The following is a 20,384-nucleotide window of genomic DNA, read 5'->3' as shown; positions in this document are numbered from 1 at the left end:
TTCCCTAACTGCACCCCTCTTGGAAGCTGGATTTGATTCAGGTAAGATGAGGAAATGCCATCATCCAGTAAGAAGTAAGCAATGGGTGGGCACTGCCAGATGAAGCCCCCCAGCCCTGTCAGCATAAACCACAGTCAAATGGCAGTCTGGGCTGGGGGAGGAGGGGACGCCATGAGTGAGGTGCATCCTGCACTGTTCAGCTCAAAGCAGAAGCACATGAACAAAGCTTCCCCAGCCGTGTTCCAAGACTCCAGGGATAGAGATAGATGGTCCCCAAAGAAAGGAGAGTTTCTGAGCCCAAAAGTTTGCAGAACCTTCCCTACGACTCAAAGCATCCACAGGCATGTCGAGGGCCCTTGGAGATCCTCCTTAAAGAAACCCATTTAATTGCACTTAACCAGGCACTTAGGAAAGTTACCCAAGCAGCTGCCCAGCCAGCCCCCAGACGCAGCCCAGTGAAGGCAGCACCGCCTCTGCCCAGCTCCCTCCAGTCTGCACTGCGTGGAACTCCAGGGCTGTGCGGTGCCCTGAGGCACGGAGCATTTTTCCAGGGTCAATTGAAGAAAGAACTCTAAGAAAGATGTTTCTGCATTGTGTGCCAAATTGTTACTGAGATGGTGCCTGCTGTTTGTCCACTGATTAATGAGGAACCACAAAATAAATTCCTCAGCATTCCGGGCCAGGGGGAAAACATGGGTCTGTCCCAAGCTCTTACATCAGACGGAAGCAGCTTTGACTCTATTTCTCTTTGGGCCTTGGCTGCCAGGAGGCTCAAAGGCATCCTGACCCTTCCCTTAGGTTTTGACATAATTAGTCTCTTCATTTATTATTTGAGCTGCCCGGTGACGCACAGGCCACCTCCACGGCCTTTCATTAATGATCATCACAGTTAGTTAGTGTATATTGGAGGTATGCTGTGTGCCAGGCATCATGCCGGACACATGCCATCTACCCTCTCACCTGTCCTTGTAACAGTGCCACAAGGTAGGGGCTTTGTTATCCCCATTCTACAGATCAGGAAACTGAGCCCCAGGAAGGTGCAGTCACTAAGTCCAGCCCATTCTCGCAGTGAATTCACTCTTAAGTGGCACTGTGTGTGTTCACCTGCCCGTGCTGCCTCCTCACTCTAGAATGTGAGTGCTGAAGGCACCAACTGTGCCCTATGGCACGGATGCCTGCTACTGTGATGCATCAGGATTGAAGCAAAGGCCTGCCTGCCTGCAAACCCATGCCTTCAACTCTCGTGTCTTTTGGGTCTGCAAGGTTTGGTAAACCTAACGTTAACCTTAACCTTCGGTGTAACCCTAACGCTGATACCAAACCTACATTTACCCCTAGCATAATCCCAAAAGAATTCATTAATAAGCCATAAAATGCTCCTTGCCTTGCCCTGTCCTCGGCTCTACGGGGCAAGGGCTCTGGCCAAGAGGCTTGGGCCATTTAAGGAGAGGAGATGCAGGAGCTCGGTGGCAGCATGGATGGACTCAGCGAAGATGGTGGGAGCACGTGGAGTCGGCAGCTGGGAGAGAGCAGCGGGGGCGGAAGGCTGAGGTTCCCTCCTGGGAGGCCTGGCTAGACCTGAGCAGGGCAGACCAGCCAAGTGGGGCTGGAGCGGCAGTCACGGAGCAGGAACTCAGAGCCGACCCCCCACTCCCAGGAGTGACTACTCTGGCCTGCGAGGGCCAGCCCAGCGGGCGGGGAGGCGATGCCCTGCTTAGCTTCCTGCCCCGTTTCAGGCTGGCCAGGAGCCCCACGGCCAGCACAGGAAATAACAGGGGCCCCCAGAGGCCGCCCAGGCAGGCCTTGCTCCGAAGCCACCTGGGGAGGGAAGGAGGCCATTGTCGGCCTTTGTTTCAGTTTCCCCAGGGTTACCCGAGCTCCAAGTGGCCGCGAGGAGCTCACAAAGCTTCCCCCAACCTGCAGCTGTCCAGCCTCCCCTGCCTCAACCCTGGGGACAGGCCCGCCAGGCCCCTGGACTCTTAAAGCAGCAGGTGCCGGGTGGAAAATGAAGTCACATGGAAGTTGGGGGTTGGAGGGGGCAGCCCATGCGGGCCACAGCAGGCCAGGCAGGTGAACAGACAGACGGACCAAGGCTGCGGTCTAGGGCCATACCCGGGTCAGCCCAGTACTGGGTCCAACAGCAGGGGTGCAAATCTTTGGATAGAAAGAATGTCCAGAGCCCTGAGGGTTTGACAAAGAAATGGAAGAAAGAAAACAGAGAGCAAGGAGACAATCTGGACATCCTGGACACCCGCCTGGGCACTGTTCTGATCCTTCGAGGGAGACAGCCCAGAAATAGGCTTTTTCTGCTCATTTGCATGCCCGGGTAGGGATGAGTGAATGGTGTGTGTGTGTGTGTGTGTGTGTGTGTGTGTGTGTGTGTGTGTCTGCAGGTGCAAGCATTTGTAAGTGTGTGCATATGCACACTATGTGTATGTTGGCAGTATGAACACACTCCTGTATGAATGTATAGGTGTGCATCTGTGTGCACACCTGTGTCTGCAGGAATCTGTGTGGGTGTGCATTATGTTTACACATGCACTTGACTGTGGGTACATATGTGTATAGTATGGAGAAACACATAAGTGAAAGCCCCTATGTGTGAATGTGTGTATTGTGTAGAGTATGCATATGCCAATGTGCATGCACATGTGTGAGTGTGTATACATGTGCATGAGGATATATGCACATTGTATGCAAATCTGTACCCACATGTGTGTGAGTATCCGTGTGCATCGTGTGGAGTATATTTGCACTGAGTGAGCCTATGAGCATTTATATGTATGAATATGTGTGCATGTGTGCTTGTGTTTGTGTGCATGTCATGTGGGTGTGTTGTGTGTGGACTTCCATGCACACGCAATGACTGTGACTTTACATGTCACCACTGAAGGGAACTCACTGTTTTGTGCCCATCAGCAATCACTCATTCTCACACTGACCCGGGTGGCTTCTCACTAGTGGTGTGTCGCTCCAATGACAGTAGGGCTCACAGCACATTCTAGTGCCCCTCATTCCACAAAGATTCAGTAGGTGTCCACTGAGTCCCAGGCACTGTAAATCAGCAACGACAGAAAGCATGCCCTAGACTCAGACAGAACCCCAACTAGCTGTGCAGAGTGGACCAGTCTCCTTACCTCTGTGGGCCTCAGTTGCTCATCTGTGAGGTGGGAATGCTAATACTGTGGTTAACAAGGCTTAAATGAGATAATGCATGCCACAGCCCCCTGCCTGGCACGGAGTGGATGCTCACTAGCTGTTTATTATTTTTTAATTGTTATTGCTGAGACAGCGCTAATTGCTAAGGATACAACAGTAAGCAAAACAAGCACTGTCCCTGCCTCCACAAGCTAGCCAGGTTTGCAAGGCATTTAGCCTTGATAAGTAGAAGAGCATAAGTAAAATGTGTCATATTCGCCAGATTAAGCCTGGGTCTGATGTGTTAACTATTACCACATGGCCAGCAGCCATCAGTTAAAGTAATCAGCCATGACAAAGGGGAAAAAATTATCAGTGAAGGCAAAATAATAATTTTTTGAACCAGACAGGCATTAGATAGCCAGGTTCAGCCTAATCTGTGTGTGTGTGTGTGCGCGCGCGCGCGTGCACACCTACATGCACACTCAAGGATCTTAAGGAAATATCAGCTGACAGGACAGCAGCTAAACCCCTGTGAGCTGCCCACTGTCTACAGCAGGGCACCATTTACCATACCTAGCTCAGGAGCTGGGCCCGGCAGAGTGTCCACCCAGGAAGCCAAGACCGGCCAGGCGGTGCGGTCAGGCTGACCTTGGCCATTTCCTACTGGGTGCTGGCCCAGGGCTACACAGTCCACGTGTCCAGCCTCACCAGGGGAAGAAACCCAATCTCATGACAGCCTCAGGTCTTTGCCTTTCAGAGCAGACCCTGCCCACCTCCCGCCAACCCCCGCCCCCACCGCCTTCCCAACTTGGGAAACAAGCCATGTCTCACTAACCAGGGTACCAGGGTGAACAAGAACGGTTCCCTACAGACTCAGTTCCACCCCAAATCTGCAGGAAGGCGAAGCAGATTGCCCCAGGCACTGCGGCCATGCCCAGACACTGCCAGTCAAGAGGTGGGGAGAAAGGCAGGAGGGGTGACGATGTGACGAGAGGGAAGGGCCCATCTCACCCTTCTCTGCCACTCATGCAGACCCAAGCTCAGAGCCAAGCTCCAAAGGGCACTTCCTCCACATGGCATCGATAGCAGAGGTAAAGATGCAGGGTGCCAAGTGGCACCTTAGGGGCTGAGCACGACATGCGGATTCCCTTGTGCCATTCTCGCAATGGCCTTATGAAGTAGGACTACTATTATCCCCATTTGCAATGAGGAAATGAAAGGACAGGGAGGCTTACTAACTTACTCTGGTTTGAACAGCTAATACGTATCTAGACCTCTACCCCAGATTTTGTTCTTAACAAAGTGAACAAAACTCAGGCCCTGAACTTCCTGGGAAAAATACAGATGAAGAAGCAGAGGTGAGGTTCTGCAGCTTAGCAGACACGGGCCGCGCAGCACCTGCCAATTGCCAAGCCAGAGCTGGGCTGTGGGGACACAGGGAATCAGACTTGGTCATGGCCCCCTAGGAGTGAGCAGAGAGGCAGGGAGCAGGGGATAAGAAGAGAAAGAATATTAGAAGCAAGCAGAAGGCAGTGAGAGCACTGAGGGCCAGACCGGGAGCTCTTAGGCTCGGGGAGTGGGGGGGTGGCGGAGGGCACAAAATTATGGCAGGGCTATCATGGGAAACTTCATGGAGGAGATGCCATTTAGGCTGAGTTTCAAAAAATGCCCAGGGGGCACACCCAGTCTGCAGACCAGCAGCATCGACATCACCCCAGAGCCTGTTAGAAATGCAGAATCTCGGGCCCCACCCAGACCTGCTGAGTCCGAATCAGTGTCTTGACAAGATCACCAAATTTGTACACGTGTTCAAGTTTGAGCAGCAGTGGTGCAATCCACCCCAGGACGCACAAGCCTGGGTCACACTGGAGGGAATAGGATGGGCAATGACTCCCTCAAATGCATGAGGAGCAAAGCCATCAGCCCCCCACTCCGCATACACCCCAACCCACAGACACGCCTTACTGTTCACAGACAGGCTTCAAGTCGCCAAATAACCACTGATTTCCAGTGTCCACCAGCAGGGTCCCTGGGGACCTGGGGAAGGGCCAACACCACAGAGATGCCTTTCCATCCTCGGGGAGCATGCCAACTTTGGAGAAAGTAGGACTGGCCCCCTTTGTCTTTACAACTCTCATTACTGATGCCCCCCAAAATACCCAACAGCACCAGGAGAGGAGAGGCGGGACCATGGGCTTGCTGGGGCAGACAGTCCCAAATCAACTGAGCAATTGTGCTGCAAAGTTCCAATGCCAGGCCGAGAACACAAGACAAATGGCAGCATCCCTGCCATCAGGGAAGCCCCAAGTCAATCTCAAGAGGGTGGAAATCAGCAAGACAAGCCCAGCTCCATGGAAGTGAAGTCATCGGCCACGGTAGAGGGGGAGGAGAGCAGGAGTCAGAAGACCCACTGCACACGTGTTTTCTTCCACATGCCCTGGGCACAAGCACACTTGAGTCCTGAGCGAACAAATGCACATGTATGCACGGACTTTGCACACATATGGGCATAGCAGGCACATCAACAAGGAAGCCAATTAAGAGTGTAGCCCACTGGGGGCCCCAAGGCTGGTGCAGAGCTGCAGGAAATGCCACATCCTCCTCAGAGAACTGTCCAAGGCAGCCCCAGGGAGCCCAGGATGCAGCACCAACAAGCAGGCGGAGCGCAGAGGCGCTGGAGCCCCCCACCCCAGGGGTCCGAGTCAGGGCTGCAGCGACCTGGGCACACTCACACACAAGCACACGCACAAGTGCGTGCACCCATGTGCACACATGGCACAGAATGCCCCTACCCTGTGGACTGCTCACCATGGTAACAGAGGGGCCACCTTTCAGCTCAAGTCACCACCTGATGGTTTCTGAGGCCCCCGGTGCTGGAGGGGGAGCAGCTCTAACAAAGGCACAGCCCGGGCTACCTGGCCAGGGGTCTGTGAAGCCGACCCCCCAGCGCATGCCTGCCACGCTCCCCCAGTGAGCTCCAGGCCACCGCGTCTTCCTACCCAGCCCGCCTGGTTCCACTTAGCTCAACTCCCCACAGGCTCCCCAGCCGAGCTAATGAGAAACTCCCCAGCTGGCCCCATATAAAAATGCATTTCATAAGTCTTTAAAATGCTGGGAAATTCTACATCTATTTAGTGAGACTTTTCTGCTCCTTTAAAACGTCCCTTGGTCCTCATCAAGAAGACGATTGGGTTGGGGGCTCAAGCACAAAAGGTGGATGGCACCAGCACACCAGTCCAAAGCCAAAGAGTGCCCAGGCAGCTTGCACCATGGGCCACAGCCACACGGCTCCAGGCAGGAATCATGAGGTGGGGGGTGGGACATCCCACAGACAACCCCAATGCAGGACGGTCACTTGGGGAAGAGTTCAAAGTGCAACCCAGTGGGGGACAATGGACACAGAAGAGGGGAACCGTCTCTCCAGTCTTGATTTAGGGATTGAAAGAAAAAGTTAGAAGGTCCTGGGAGCCCCTAAGAAAATCTCCAAAGGAGGAAAAAAAAAGACTACCCACACAACGATGTTCATCAGGGCATTATTTACAATAGCCAACACCTAAAGCGGCCCCAACAACCAACAGGGGAGAGGCGGAGAACACTCATGCCCATCCACTCGATGGTTCCAGCACAGCCACGAAGGTGGGAGGTGCATGGGTCCCAGGATCACAGGACGCTCAGGTCCCACAGGGGCTACAAGGGAACCCACTGCGAGTACAGCCTGGACTTCATCTAGAAGCTTATAGACGAACAGAGCTCGAAAGGGGACTGGAAGAAATGCAAACAGCAAGTGTGCAGAAGCTCAGGGCTGTGGGTGGAGTTTCTCTGAAGTCGTTGAAACAGTAAGTATGCACTCTAGCAAAGCACAAGCAGGGTGGGAGGCAGCTCCACGTGCTTTGGAAGTGCAGGTGGGATTGCACAGAGCAGCCTCGCCTCCCCATGGTGAAAGGCCGGGGCTTCTGGACATTTCCGTCCATTTTCCCAGCCAAAACCTGGGGGCAAAGTACTTCAGGGGATGAAGCTGTGACCTTGATCAGGAGTAGGGACCCTCACCATTCTCCTCACCCCACCAGGCTAAAAGAAAAACGAGGGGCTTCAATGCATTCTTCCCAAAGGGCTCCCAGGACACCAGCTACCCCAATGCCGGCTCTACCTCCCATCTGAGCAGGTCCCAGAGCCTGCAGTCCCATTCCCACCTTCCCCTGAAAACTGCCCTCAGGCCCAACACCCACATGTGGAAGGAGGACTGGGGACAGGGGATGGAGGTGGTGTGAGTCCCTGCAGAGAGCCCGGCCCACAGCGTTTTCCAGGCCTAGCTTTGAACATGGAAGATGTGTGCAAGTTCTTCAAAACATGCACCTCCTCTCCTACTGGGCAGCAAATCCCCAAGGCTGGCTTCAGTCAGACTCTTCTAACTGACCCAGGAGTGACCTGGGCAGAGAACTGACTGCAGTGAGTCTCCTGTAAAACAAAGCATGAGACCCACATTCTCACCGGCAGGTCTACCATCTACAGGTGAGGCGCTAAACTCATGCATGAGCTGTCTGTGTTCAAATCCCTGCTCTGCTGCTGTTTGGCTGAGTGACTGAGAAGCAAGTCACTAGCATCTCTGTTTCTCGGTTTTCTCATAGGTATGTCAAAAGCACTGAAAAGGAGACCTCGTAAATGGGAGTGATGGTTCCCATTAACCAGGACAGGAAGACCTGTCCCATGGCAAGAAGGCCTAAAACACCACTCACAGTACGACACCAATAAAGTCTCAGGCTGTGGGGCCATCACAGTCAACTGATGATACTGAGTGCTCCTCTCAAATCACAAGTGTTTCTGTCACCATGCCAGAAATAAACGTAGTAGCTAACCTGCTCAGATATTCACAAGAAGCATGTGTCAACAGACTAACTGTGTCCTATCTCTGGCCCACCCCAGATCCTCCTCCCACTGCCTCTTCCCGCTGCGCTTTCCAGACCTGCCTTGCTGGAAGGAAGCCATGGAGCAGACTCCGTCCAACCGGTCCCAGAACCCAGCCTAGAGACGGGGGAGATTCCAATGAGACTCTGCTTGGACAATTACACAAAAATAACCACCTTCAAGCTAAGCATGGTGGCACATGCCTGGAATCCCAGCTGCTTGGGAGGCTGAGAAATGAGGATTGTTTGGGCCCAGGAGTTCAACACCAACCTGGGCAACATAGCGAGGCCTTGTATCAAAAGCATTAAAATTTAAAAAAAAAAAATAGATGAGCAGATTCAGCTTCCAGATCAAACTCAGTGACGAGGAAAGAGGAGGTACACTTCCACATGGTCATGTTGGTTCCCTGAAACCCCGCATCATAGACCTCAGGATCATGCACCATGTTTCTGGTGTCCGCCACGTAGAGATCTCATTCTAAAGGGCTGTGGGAAGAGGGAGGAAATGCTGAAGGGAAGATGCCTCTCCATGCCAGGCTGGGATGGGCAGGAAAGAGGGGAGTGAGGGTTAGGGTTAGGGTTAGTACCAGGCTGGAATGGGTGGGGGCATGGGGGGTTAGGGTTAGGGCTAGGGTTAGGGTTAAAGTTAGTACCAGGCTGGGATGGGCGGGAGAGACGGGGGTTGGGGTGGGGGTTGGGGTTAGAGTTAGTGCCAGGAGATGGGCAGGAGAGAGGGCGTTGGAGACACTGGTAGGAGGTAGACCAAGGGCAGTGGAGGCCTGGAACCTCTACCCTAATCAACAGCACCTTAGCAAGGCCGCTCTTAGCAACCTCCTTCTATTTGGTGGTCAGGCCCAAACCCGCTAGTACAAGGAGATTCTTTGACCTGAATAATGTGTTTTTAAAACGAGTTGATGCCCTCACACCTACTAGGAAGGTTAAAATTTACAAAAAGAAAAATAACAAGTGTTGGCAAGGACCTGGGAAAAGTGGAATCCTCATGGGCAGTGGGAATGTCAAATGTCTGGGAAGACTTGGCGGCTCCTCCAAAGGTTAAACATAAAATTCTCCTCTGGCCCAGCAATACCACACCTACAAATATGCCCAAAATAACTAAAAACACGCGTTCAAACAAAAACTTGTACACTGCCAGGCGCGGTGGCACACGCCTGTTGTCCCAGCTACAATGGGAGGCTGAGGGAGGAGGATCCCTTGAGGTAGGAGTTCAAATCCAACCTGGGCAATATAGCTAAACTCCACCTCAAAAAACAAAACAAAACTTGTACATGGATATTCACAGCACCAGTATTCACAACAGCCAGAAGATGAAAACAACCGAAATGTCAATCAACAATACTCAAACAAAATGTGGTCTTTCCACACAACAGAATATTAGATAGCCCTCAAAAGGGATGAAGGACAGACACTTCCTATAATAACATGGATGAACCTTGAAAATATTAGACTAAGTGAAAGCTAGTCAATGGAGATTACGTATTATATGAATCCACTGACAGGATGTCCAGAAAAGGCAAGTCTACAAAGACAGAAAGTGGATCAGCTGGGCGCAGTGGCTCACGCCTGTAATCCCAGCACTTTGGGAGGCTAAGGCAGGTGGATCACTTGAGATCAAGAGTTCAAGACCAGCCTGGCCACCATGGTAAAACCCTGGTATTTTAGTCTCTGCTAAAAATACAAAAAGTAGGTGTGGTGGCACCTGCCTGCAATCCCAGCTACTCAGAAGGCTGAGGCAGAAGAATCCCTTGAACCCAGGAGGTAGAGGTTGCAGTGAATTGAGATTGCACCCTTGCACGCCAGCCTGAGCGACAGAGTGAGACTCCATATCAAAAAAAAGAAAAAAAGAAAGAAAGAAAGAAAGAAAGAAAGAAAGAAAGAAAGAAAGAAAGAAAGAAAGAAAGAAAAAGAAACAAAGAAAGAAAGAAAAAGAAAGAAAGAAAAGAAAGAAAGAGGATCAGTGGTTGCCTGGGACTGGGAGGGGTAGAAGAGTAGGGGTAACAGCTAAAGATACAGTGTTTCTTTTTTATTATTATTGTTTTCTTTTATTTAGTTAGTTATTTTAGAGACAGGCTATCACTCTGTCACCCAGGCTGGAATACAGTGTCACGGTCATAAATTACCGTAACCTCAAACTCTTGAGCTCAAGTGATCCTCTTGCCTCAGCCTCCCAAGAAGATGGGACTACAGGTGTATACCACCATGCCCAGTTATTTTGTTTTTATTCTTTGTAGAAACAGGGTCTCACTATGTTACCCAGGCTAGTCTCGAACTCCTGGGCTCAAGTAATCCTCTTGCCTCAGCCTCCCAAAGTGCTAGGAGTTTCTTTTTAAGGTCATGAAAATGTTCTAAGTTGACTGTAGTAATAATGGTCACACAAATCTCTACATATACCAAACTTCACTGACTTGTAATGGATGAATTGTATGATATGTGAATTATATCTCAATAAAGCTGTTTTAAAAACGATATAAGTTGGGTTTGGTTTTTTTTTTTAAGAATCTGAAGATTTCTTATGAAAATCCAGCATTCTGAGTTTTCTTTTAAAACCTCTCAAGATGTGGCAATTCTGAAGCCAGCCAGAATTCTGGCAATTCACGGCCCGGCGGGCAGGAGCTGAAGCCAGCCATCCTCTTTGCAGGGTCTGTGTCACCGTCCACCACAGCCCCTCACATATCAGCCCATCTGGGTCACCAGCCTGCCTCAGGTGGGCTTTGAGTTTGTAACCCTGGCAAGGGACACATTTGGAAAGGACTTTCGCATTTCTAAGGAGTTCACACCTCTGGCCTGGCAAGGCAGAAGAAGCTGGGTTTGGCAGGAGAAGAATAACCCACAAACTCCCCTGAAATCACACATGAAACTCAGTATGTTCTGAAAGAGAATCCACACACTTCGACTGGATGCCCACAGGCACCTGTGGCTCAAAACAGGTTAACAACTCCAGCTGCACACCTCCAAGGCACCCCCACATCTTGACTCCAAATGAAGTGCTCCTTCTTCTGGGCCCCATCCTCAGCAGCCCCATTCACCAGCGAGCGGTCCAAGTGGACCTGCACACTCTGCTCCCCACGCCCCCGCCCCTGGGCTGCAGGATATTGCCATGAGCTGATCATTTTGCTCCTTTCCCTGCCAGGCAAGGCCAGGCTCTCCATCACTGTCAGGGCCTCTGCTCGAGGGCATGGAAGGAGCAGACCTGGTTGTTCCTGGGGAAGGAGGGCCACAGCGTCCCCACTGGCAGGGTGGCCAGGGGAGCCCAGGGGTGAGTGCAGAAGCAAACTGCACATTCTGCTTCTTGATTGCAGTTCTCCATCAAATGCCCAGGGCTGGGCAAAGCACGGGAGAGGGGGGTGCATGAAAAGCTTGCACGCTGGGACAACTGAGACCCCTAGAAGAGGGGCTGCTCCATGCCTTACAGCTCTCCCTTCCTCCTGGGAAAACGCCCTCAAGCCCAGGGCTAGTGGGGGGTCCTGTGAGCAAAACGCACCTATGCCCTGCAGCCACCAGGCCTGTCCCACCAGGGACCTTCAAGAAGTCCCCATAATGCCCCGCCTTCAGTCCTGCTCAGAGCTCCACTTCCCGATGCCAGGTGGTACAGAGGTTAAGCCACAGGCTCTGGCTTCCGCAGGACTTAGGGTGGGGTCCCTGATCCACAGCTCGCCGACTGCGGACCGTGGATTCACTACTGTACGGCTCCAAGCTCCTTCCCTCATCTGTCAAATGAGGATGGGGATTCTCAATAGCAGTGCCAAGGGTGGCCTGGGAGGTTCTACTCCCCCATAATCTTCCTTGGCACCTGCTGCCATTCTCTGATGTGGCCAAGTGACATTTTCTCAGTTTAATGAAAAGTATTAGACAAAAGCAGCTTTCACCAGGCCTTTGGCCCTGTCATCCACCAGATGGCCGTCCCTAAACCAAGCCCACGGAGAAATTATAGGGCTGCTGCTAGAAGTGGCACCCACCTCACAGAGCTGTCATGATGGCTCAGCAAGATGCTGCAGGTAGAGTGTTCACTCAGTGCCTGGCATGCACTAAGTAAGTGCTCAATAAATGTGACATCGCCCACGTCCAGGGCTGCCTCCCACACTGAATTCCGCCTGCCACCCAGGCTTGGAGCCAACTCACACGCCCCACGCTCAGGGAATACAAGCTGAGTTTAATAGCCCAAGTCCAATAGAACTGGGAAGGAAAATTTATCACATGCATGAACTATAAAACACACACACACACACACATACACACACACACACACACACACCAGCAAAAATGGGCCAAAGAAAACAGAACAATTCCTGGTCTGGCTGTGGATTATCCACTGCTGGGGACACGCTGCCCTCCCTCTCGCCATCACGGAGCACAGAATCCAAAACTGACTGGCGCCGTGGTGAGCCGTGGCCGGGGAGTCATGAGGAGTGTGCATCCTCCTGCATGCACCACGTATGCTCAGCTCTTGGGGGGAAACTAGCAAATCCCACAGCTCCCACTACTTCCAGGCACCCCAGAGAGGCCCTAAGACTGGCCGCCCAACTATGGAATCACAGAACTGCAGATCCCAGGGCCCTACCATCAACACTGCCCTTGCCTTCGGCAAGCTGGGAGACACCTCACTGCCTTGGGGATGCAACTGGGGTGCCTGACACCCCCCTTCCCAGGGCTCTCCATCTACAGCAGCCACTGCCAGCACCCTCCTTGCACGCTACTGCTGTTCCCATCTGTCCACATCACCTCCGGCCCCACCAGGAAAGCAGCTGGGAGGGAGGATCTTTTGTAGAAAACACTGGGCTGAGTGCTTTCCCAGTTCAGGGGTTTGGGGTACAGTGGGATCCTCTCTAGAGCGGGTAGCAAGCCTGAGCCCCTGCACCCCTCATCTCTCAAGACTGCCTCTCTGAGACACGGGGCCTTAAGGTCTGGCTGTTTCCCCCAACCATGGGGAGCGCACCCCGCCACACAGAAGGAGACACACAGCCCCTCACCCCCGCCCCCCCCGACCCAGTGCTGACCCCAAGGCCTGTCCTAGTCCCGGACACTCCTCTCTGGAATCTGAGCACCACTCACCACACTGGCTGCAGACAAGGCTCCTCTCTATGGAGGACGCCCCTGCCACCAAGGGCCAGGGCAACTGCAGCCACAACAGTGCCCAAGCCTGGGTCAAACAGGACCCTGTGGACTCTCCAGGCAGCATCAGCTCCTGCTGGAAAGGACACTGAACCAGTGGCCACAGGCTTGGGTTCAAGGGTTTTGTCTGCTTTCCCAAATTTCAGTATTTTGAGCCACCTTCACGCTTCCCGCTGAATCTCCGTATTCTGTACTATTAACTCTTTTTTGTCAACTCAGTGTTTTTCACTTAAACGAATGTAGCATCTTCGTAAGTCACAAATGTCTATAATATCACACATTAGACATGTAACAAGGAAAACATTAAATGTTCATATACCTGATGCCTAACCACATTTTTGAAATACTGACCCAGAGCAAATCTCTCTTCCTGCCTCAGTTTCTACAACTGAAAGAGAAGACGCTTGGACTGAATGGTTCCCTCATAGGCCTCCTCAGGCCTTAAGATTCTACAAGATTGAAGCAGCTCCGGTTCCCCCATGAATCTGGAGAAAGCTGTCAGGATCCCAGGGCAGGCCTGGCCCAAGGCAGAGGAGGAGGATAAGGAAGGGGATCCCAGCACCTGCCAGACAAGGAGCCGGAGGCACCACTGCCAAGAGAGGCCAGGCTGTATGCAGAGCCAACAGAAGAGCCCAGCCCCACTCAGGAGCTTCCAAAGACCCCCAAAGCCAGTTCTAATCTCAGGTCTCATGAGAAGGCTCCAAGCTATAAAACTTCACAGTAGAAAATCTTCACTCATCCACCTCTTTTCACAGCTGGGAAACCAAGGTACACAGAAGAGCTTTTTGTGGGGATCCCGTGTCCTGGCTGTCACATCACCCTCGACACCCCACGAGTCTGAGCTCCCCGTTAACCTCTCCCTGGAGGCATGAGCTCAGCTCTGCCAGCCCTGAGCGTGCAGAGCAGACCTTTCCAGGGAGGGAAAGAGAAATTCTGATGTAGACTGGAGTTTTAAAGTCCTATTAAAGTGGCTTTTATGCAATTAGATTGGAATGAATGTGCAGTGACACCCATAGCGGGGAGCTTCAAGGCTTGTGCAGTGGGAAAATCACCGCCCATCTGAACCCTGCCCACAAGAAGGAAACGTGGCCCTCGGGAGAATAAGGGAATATTAGTCTCCGTATGTAATAGATTTTATTGACCATATGGAACTGATATAAAAATCGTGTTGCACGGGGTAGTCTGGACTGGAGGCAGGAATGTGACACAAAGAATATCACTTCCAAAACCAGCTGGGTGGCTTTCTGAGTTCCTGGGCCAGCCCCCAGGACCCCCTGCAACTCTCCCGCCAGCCCCCAGGCATTTACCTGCTGCTGTCACGGAGGAATCCCAGGCCAGCGAGAAGTCTGAGGCCTCCCCCTCTTCAACTGAAAGAGAGAACAGAGATGGGCCTGTGAGTTTGAAGACTGTACAAATAGATCAGGTGGGGCACAGGGCAAGGAAGAAGGAACACTTTTGGGAGTCCTTGTTATAATACCCATGACCAGGGAAGAGGGGATAAAGCTACAAAGAGGCCTTTATTGGTTTCACAGAGAAGTAAAACGATCAGAATAAAACAGGAATAGCAAGTTAAGTGCTGGGTCAGTCATGGTTTCCCTATGCCTGTGCCCTTGTCAGACATCACTAATCAACCTCAGCACTGTCTCAAGAAACCAATAAGGTTGCTCTCAGAGTTGAGCAAACTGGTGAGTCCTTGTGACCCTGCTGAAACCTGACCCACAGACAGACCTCAGGACACACTAAGGTCAACTCTCCCAATGACAACACGTTTGCGCGCTGCAACTCATGGCCTGATGACATCAGAAGTTGGTAACAACTAGCGTCCCCCCACTCCAGCTGGGACCCCACAGAATCATGCTGGGCAGGGATAGAGTGTCCCCACCATCCCACACCCCATCACATGAGCCCAGGTTGGTGGAGGCCACGCACTAGGAGAATATGGGAGAAACACTACACATCATAATAACGCTCTTGTCCTGGAATTAATCCCAGTCTGGGGCATGTAATAATATTAAAGTTGGGTTATGGACTTTGTAAATGGAACTTTGTTTAAGCCAAAAATGTGCATACACAGTATTTTTCAGATTTAATGGCTTTTCTAGCTCTGCACATGTGCAGGCTGAAGCCACCGAGAACCACCCAGTTCTCTCTGCACCATCAATGTTCTCATGGGCACTACGTGGGTGCACACTGAGCCAGGCACTGTGCTGGCGCATTGCAGCCATCACTGGGTTTAGTCTTCCTCAGTAGATGCTCAGAGGGGTGCCTGACGTCTCACAGGTAGTGAGAGCCACAACGAGTTTGGGCTCAATCCCAAGGTTGTCTGTCTCCAAGGTTGCTTTGGAAACCACTGTTACTGGGGTACAAAGGATGCAAGGCAGAACCCTAGCAACTCAGACTGGAGGGCAGTGACCCCAATCCACCACATGGAAGGCAAGTGCAATATGCAGGCAGCCACCTTGTGAGTGGAGCAAGCAGGCTGGCCTGTGGTCAGAACGTGAGTTCTAGCACCAGGCAGAGCCTGGCTTTAAATCTCAGCTCTGCCTCTTAACTAGCTGTATATGACCTTGAGCAAATGATCTAACCTCTGGGTTTCCATTTTCCCACCTCAAAAATAGAGAAAATAGTGGTACCTAAGCCATAGGGCTGCTGGTAGGATTAAATGGGATAAGCCTCTGCAGTGTTGGACACTGTGCCCGCACAGGGTAACTGCCCCCATAATGTCAGGACTGTCATCTGCTGGAACAGTGGCCCAACCACCCAGGTGGGAGGTCACTGCCACAGCTCAGACAGTCCTGCTCTACATGGTGCTCAATCTACCCCCCTGACCAGCTATCCACCCATGGTCTTCCTCCTACTCCAGAGCCTCACAGAATGGGTTCCTCTGAACCCTGAGAGACAGAACATCTGCGAGCAATTGGCCAAGCAATGCTACCGAAGTGTGCTCTCTTTTCCAAGTCCACATCCCGAGAGTGGACAGGCAGGATCAAGACAATGAAATGCACAGACGATCTGAGCTGAGACACAAGTTATTGTCTTAACTTAGCTAGTTACAGCTGAGGCAGGTTTTCAAATGTGCAGCTTTGTAAATATCAATTAGACCTCATGTCAGACAAAACTGATGTTATTCACTAAAATGATTCCAACCAGACAGCCTCCAAAACATGGGTGGCTAATGCCTAAAGCCATCAGAAGCGGGCCAGGCATGGAAGGAGCTGTTGTTAACGGCGTTTAATGCCACACCAAAAATCAGTTTCACTTACATTTCATCTTTTAGTTACACACACACATAGAAATACATGGTGCTTCTATTAAGAGACTGCTGCCAGGATGAAAGGTTACCATGTTGCCATTTTGTTAGACACCCTCAACAACGTCTCTGTGGGTCCCTAAACCCTAAGAATGACGTAAAGCTACGTGAGCTGATAAACATGTCAGATATGTAAAATTTTAAAGAAAAAGCCCAAAGAAATATATTCAGCAGAATCCCTTTTGTATGTATTAAAAAGACACGTCCAGGGCTGGGTGCGGTGGCTCACACCTGTAATCTCTGCACTTTGGGAGGCCAAGGCAGGCAGATCACCTGAGGTCAGGAGTTTGAGACCAGCTTGGCCAACCTGGTGAAACCCCATCTCTACTAAAAATACAAAAATTAGCCAGACATGGTGGCATGTGCCCGTAGTCTCAGCTACTTAGGAGTCTAAGGTAAGAGAATCACCTAAATCCAAGAAGTGGAGATTGCACTGAGCTTAGACCGCGCCACTGCTCTCCAGCCTGGGCGCAACAGAGCAAGACTCTGTCTTAAAAAAAAGAAAGAAAAAAAGAGTGGATCGGTGATTACCTGGGGATGGAAGGGGTAGGAGGGAAGGGGTGATAGCTAAGGATACAGAGTTTCTTTTTCTTTTTTATTATTTTCTTTTTCTTTTATTGATTTAGTCATCTGCAGGTATCAGGACATCATTAATGCATGACCCCAGTTCTCCTCTGACCTCTGTGCACACAGGTATCAAGACAAATAGTCCACACACCTGCACCCACTCAAGGCAGTTAAGAAGTGTGACCGCCCAAGCCACTGAACTTGACGATGTCTCAAAGATGTCAATTCATCCCCTTAGGAAGATCTAGCCTTGGCCATAATGGGAAAGAGAACAGGGAACTATCCACCATTTTGGAGCCCCGGGAGATGTCACGGCTCTGTGCTGGGTCCCAGAAGTCCAGACAGGCCTGCAGGGGTGGAGAGAGGAGGTAAGTGGCTCGGTGCTCACTGGCTAGGGAGGTCCAGATGGCAGACCTCACTACAGGGTTCCTGGCCCCTCACTGCAAGCAGCCACGTGACACACTGCAGTCCCTGGAACCACGTCCCTGCATGGCGGGGGATCCCTGGGTTACCTTAGCTGACGACTTGGGCACTAATATGTTTTCCTACAGCAGCAGGCCACCCCACACACATGCTATCCTCTAGACCATATTCCGTGTTTTGAAGGTAGAAGCATATCTTCAAAGGTGAATATGGGTCAGAGGATTCAACAAACAGAAAAACAAAAACAGAAGATGGGCTACAAGACTGTTTATTCAGACAGGCTCATGTTCTGTTGTCCAGGCTGGAGTGCAGTGGTGAGATCATCGCTCACTGCAATCTTGACTGCCTAGGCTCAAGTGATCCACCCAAGCCTCCTGAGTAGCTGAGACTACAAGTGTGTGCCACCACATCTGGCTAATTTTTGTATTTTTATATTTTTTTTATAGAGAGAGTCTTGCTATATTGCTCAAGCTGGTCTCAAACTCCTGGGCTCAAGTGATCCCCACACCTCAGCCTCCCAAAGTACCGAGATTGCAGGCATGCACCACCACGCCTGGTTTTTACACATTCTTGATGAGAAAGTGTCAACACCCAACCCCTCACTATCCCCGTAAGGCCCTGTGCTACCCGGCTATCAGAGCGAGGTTTTTCTCCCCAGAGCTGCACTCTTCTGTCCACACTGGGTCTCCAGCAATGGCCTCACCATCAGGGGCAGCAGGCACAGAGGAAGGAGGGACTGTGCGCAGCTGGAGCCAGGCGCAGGGATGGCCCGAGCCCACACCGGCAGCAGGCACTCTCCAGGGGCCGGAGAAGTGAGCCCCCAACATCCCTAAAAAGGAGCTCTGCTATAGAGCCACAATGCACACTGAAGACTCGCAGCTAAGAGGAAACCTAATCAGCACAGGAGCCAATGTGGACAACACACCAAAGGGGCTACTCAGCCGGCCAGCAGCACCTTCTCCAGACATCCCCAGCTCCATATCTAGCTTTTTAATGTACACAACACTTGGCCCACTGAAGCCAAGAGACACACATCCCCACCCTACCCCACTTCAAGGGGAACACAGAAACGTCCACTCCTGTGGATGATGGGCATTTGTGCAGCGGGTGGATGGCCAGGGTGTGTCCATACTGGAGGGCGCATAGAGTATACAGGCATAGGAAAAGCACGTGAAGCAAATGTGCACACAGAGAGGAAACACGGGGGCAAGTGCGTGCACACAGAGAGGAGGCACGGGGACAAGTGCGTGCACACAGAGAGGAGGCACGGGGGCAAGTGCGTGCACACAGAGAGGAAACACAAGGGCAAGTGCGTGCACACAGAGAGGAAACACGGGGGCAAGTGCGCGCACACAGAGAGGAGGCACGGGGGCAAGTGCGCGCACACAGAGAGGAGGCACGGGGGCAAGTGCGTGCACACAGAGAGGAGGCACGGGGGCAAGTGTGTGCACACAGAGAGGAGGCACGGGCGCAAGTGTGTGCACACAGGAAATACGGGGGCAAGTGCGTGCACACAGAGAGGAAACACGGGGGCAAGTGCACGCACACAGAGAGGAAACACGGGCGCAAGTGTGCGCACACAGAGAGGAAACATGGGCGCAAGTGCGCGCACACAGAGAGGAGGCACGGGGGCAAGTGTGTGCGCACAGAGAGGAGGCACGGGGACAAGTGCGTGCACACAGAGAGGAGGCACGGGCGCAAGTGTGTGCACACAGAGAGGGCACGCAGGGTGGGTATCAATGCAAAGGGAGAGGGCACATGACAGAGCCCGATTCCCCACAATGCTAAGGAAACCTCAGCTCCACAGCCCTTTGCAAACACAAGCCCCTCTGTCTGGGTGCTGGGAGGGGACCGAGCGTGGGGTTCTGTGGCCCTACGTGTTTTGTAACCTTTGCAAAGGAAAGATCTGTTATCTGCTTAAGACCTCTCTCTCTCTCTCTCTCTCTCTCTCTCTCTCTCTCTCTCTCTCTGACAGGGTCTTTCTCTCTTATCACAGCTCACTGCTCAGGTGATCCTCCTGCCTCAGCCTCCCGAGCAGCAGGGGCCACAAGCACATGCCACCATGCCCAGCAGATTTTTGTATTTTTGGTAAAGACAGGGTTTCACCACGTTGCCCATGCTAGTCTTGAACTTCTGACCTCAAGCAACCCTCCTGCCTTGGTCTTCTGAAGTGCTGGGATTACAGATGTGAGCCACCACACCTGGCCCACTTTCTCTTTCAACTTCGAACTCTCTTCCATCCATTTCCTCTCCTGTCTGTCACCCTGGGAATGGCCACAGGCATTCTGCGCTCTTTGCCTCAAAGGACTCCCCCAGTTGTTTCAGCCGTACAGCCCCACACACAAGCTCCATGCTGGGGCCAGGCAGTGGACTTCGGGTACCCTCTGTTTAAACACATGTGCAGGTGTGCACGCGCTCATGTGTGGGATGCAAATAGGCTCTGGAGTGGCCCCAGGTCACATGGCCAGGCTGCAGCTGCCCGCTCCTGCCCCCTGATCTACGATCTCCTGCTTGTGATTCTGAGACCTGACCCTGCAGGGCAACTCCAGGCTTAGCCCCTCATAACCCAACACCACTCATTATTCGCTCCACCTGCTGGTTTCCTAGGCTTTGATCTGCCTCCCTCATGAGGGCATGGACTATGCCTGTCTTGTTCATTACTGCATCCCAGTGCCTAGCTCAGTGCAAACATAGCAGCAGGTGCTCAACCTGTTTTGTTTTGTTTTGTTTTTGAGACAAGCTTCACTCTTGTCACCCAGGCTGGAGTGCAATGGCATGATCTCAGCTCACTGCCACCTCTGCCTCCCAGGTTCAAGCAATTCTCCTGCCTTGGCCTCCCTAGTAGCGGGGATTACAGGTACCCACCACCACACCTGGCTAAGTTTTGTATTTGTAGTAGAGACGGGGTTTCACCA

At 52.1% G+C, this 20,384-nt stretch overlaps 1 protein-coding gene across 3 annotated transcripts in view; it reads right to left on the bottom strand.

Moving 5' to 3' along the window:
* ZNF423 (zinc finger protein 423) overlaps positions 1-20,384 on the bottom strand; it is a 363,648-nt gene that overhangs the window by 283,032 nt on the left and 60,232 nt on the right. For 2 of the 3 annotated variants that reach the window (XM_074403307.1, XM_039461811.2), the window contains one exon: positions 14,477-14,536. The exons of the other annotated variant lie outside the window; for it this stretch is intronic. In XM_074403307.1, the coding sequence (XP_074259408.1) occupies positions 14,477-14,536 (60 nt within the window). The remainder of the gene's footprint in view (positions 1-14,476; positions 14,537-20,384) is intronic. 3 annotated transcript variants of the gene reach the window in all.

The sequence above is a fragment of the Saimiri boliviensis genome, chromosome 1 (genome assembly GCF_048565385.1).
Source record: "Saimiri boliviensis isolate mSaiBol1 chromosome 1, mSaiBol1.pri, whole genome shotgun sequence".
NCBI classification, from domain to species: domain Eukaryota; kingdom Metazoa; phylum Chordata; class Mammalia; order Primates; family Cebidae; genus Saimiri; species Saimiri boliviensis.
The sequence above is the reverse complement of the archived record's forward strand: the minus strand, read 5'-3'. Positions and strand labels throughout refer to the sequence as shown.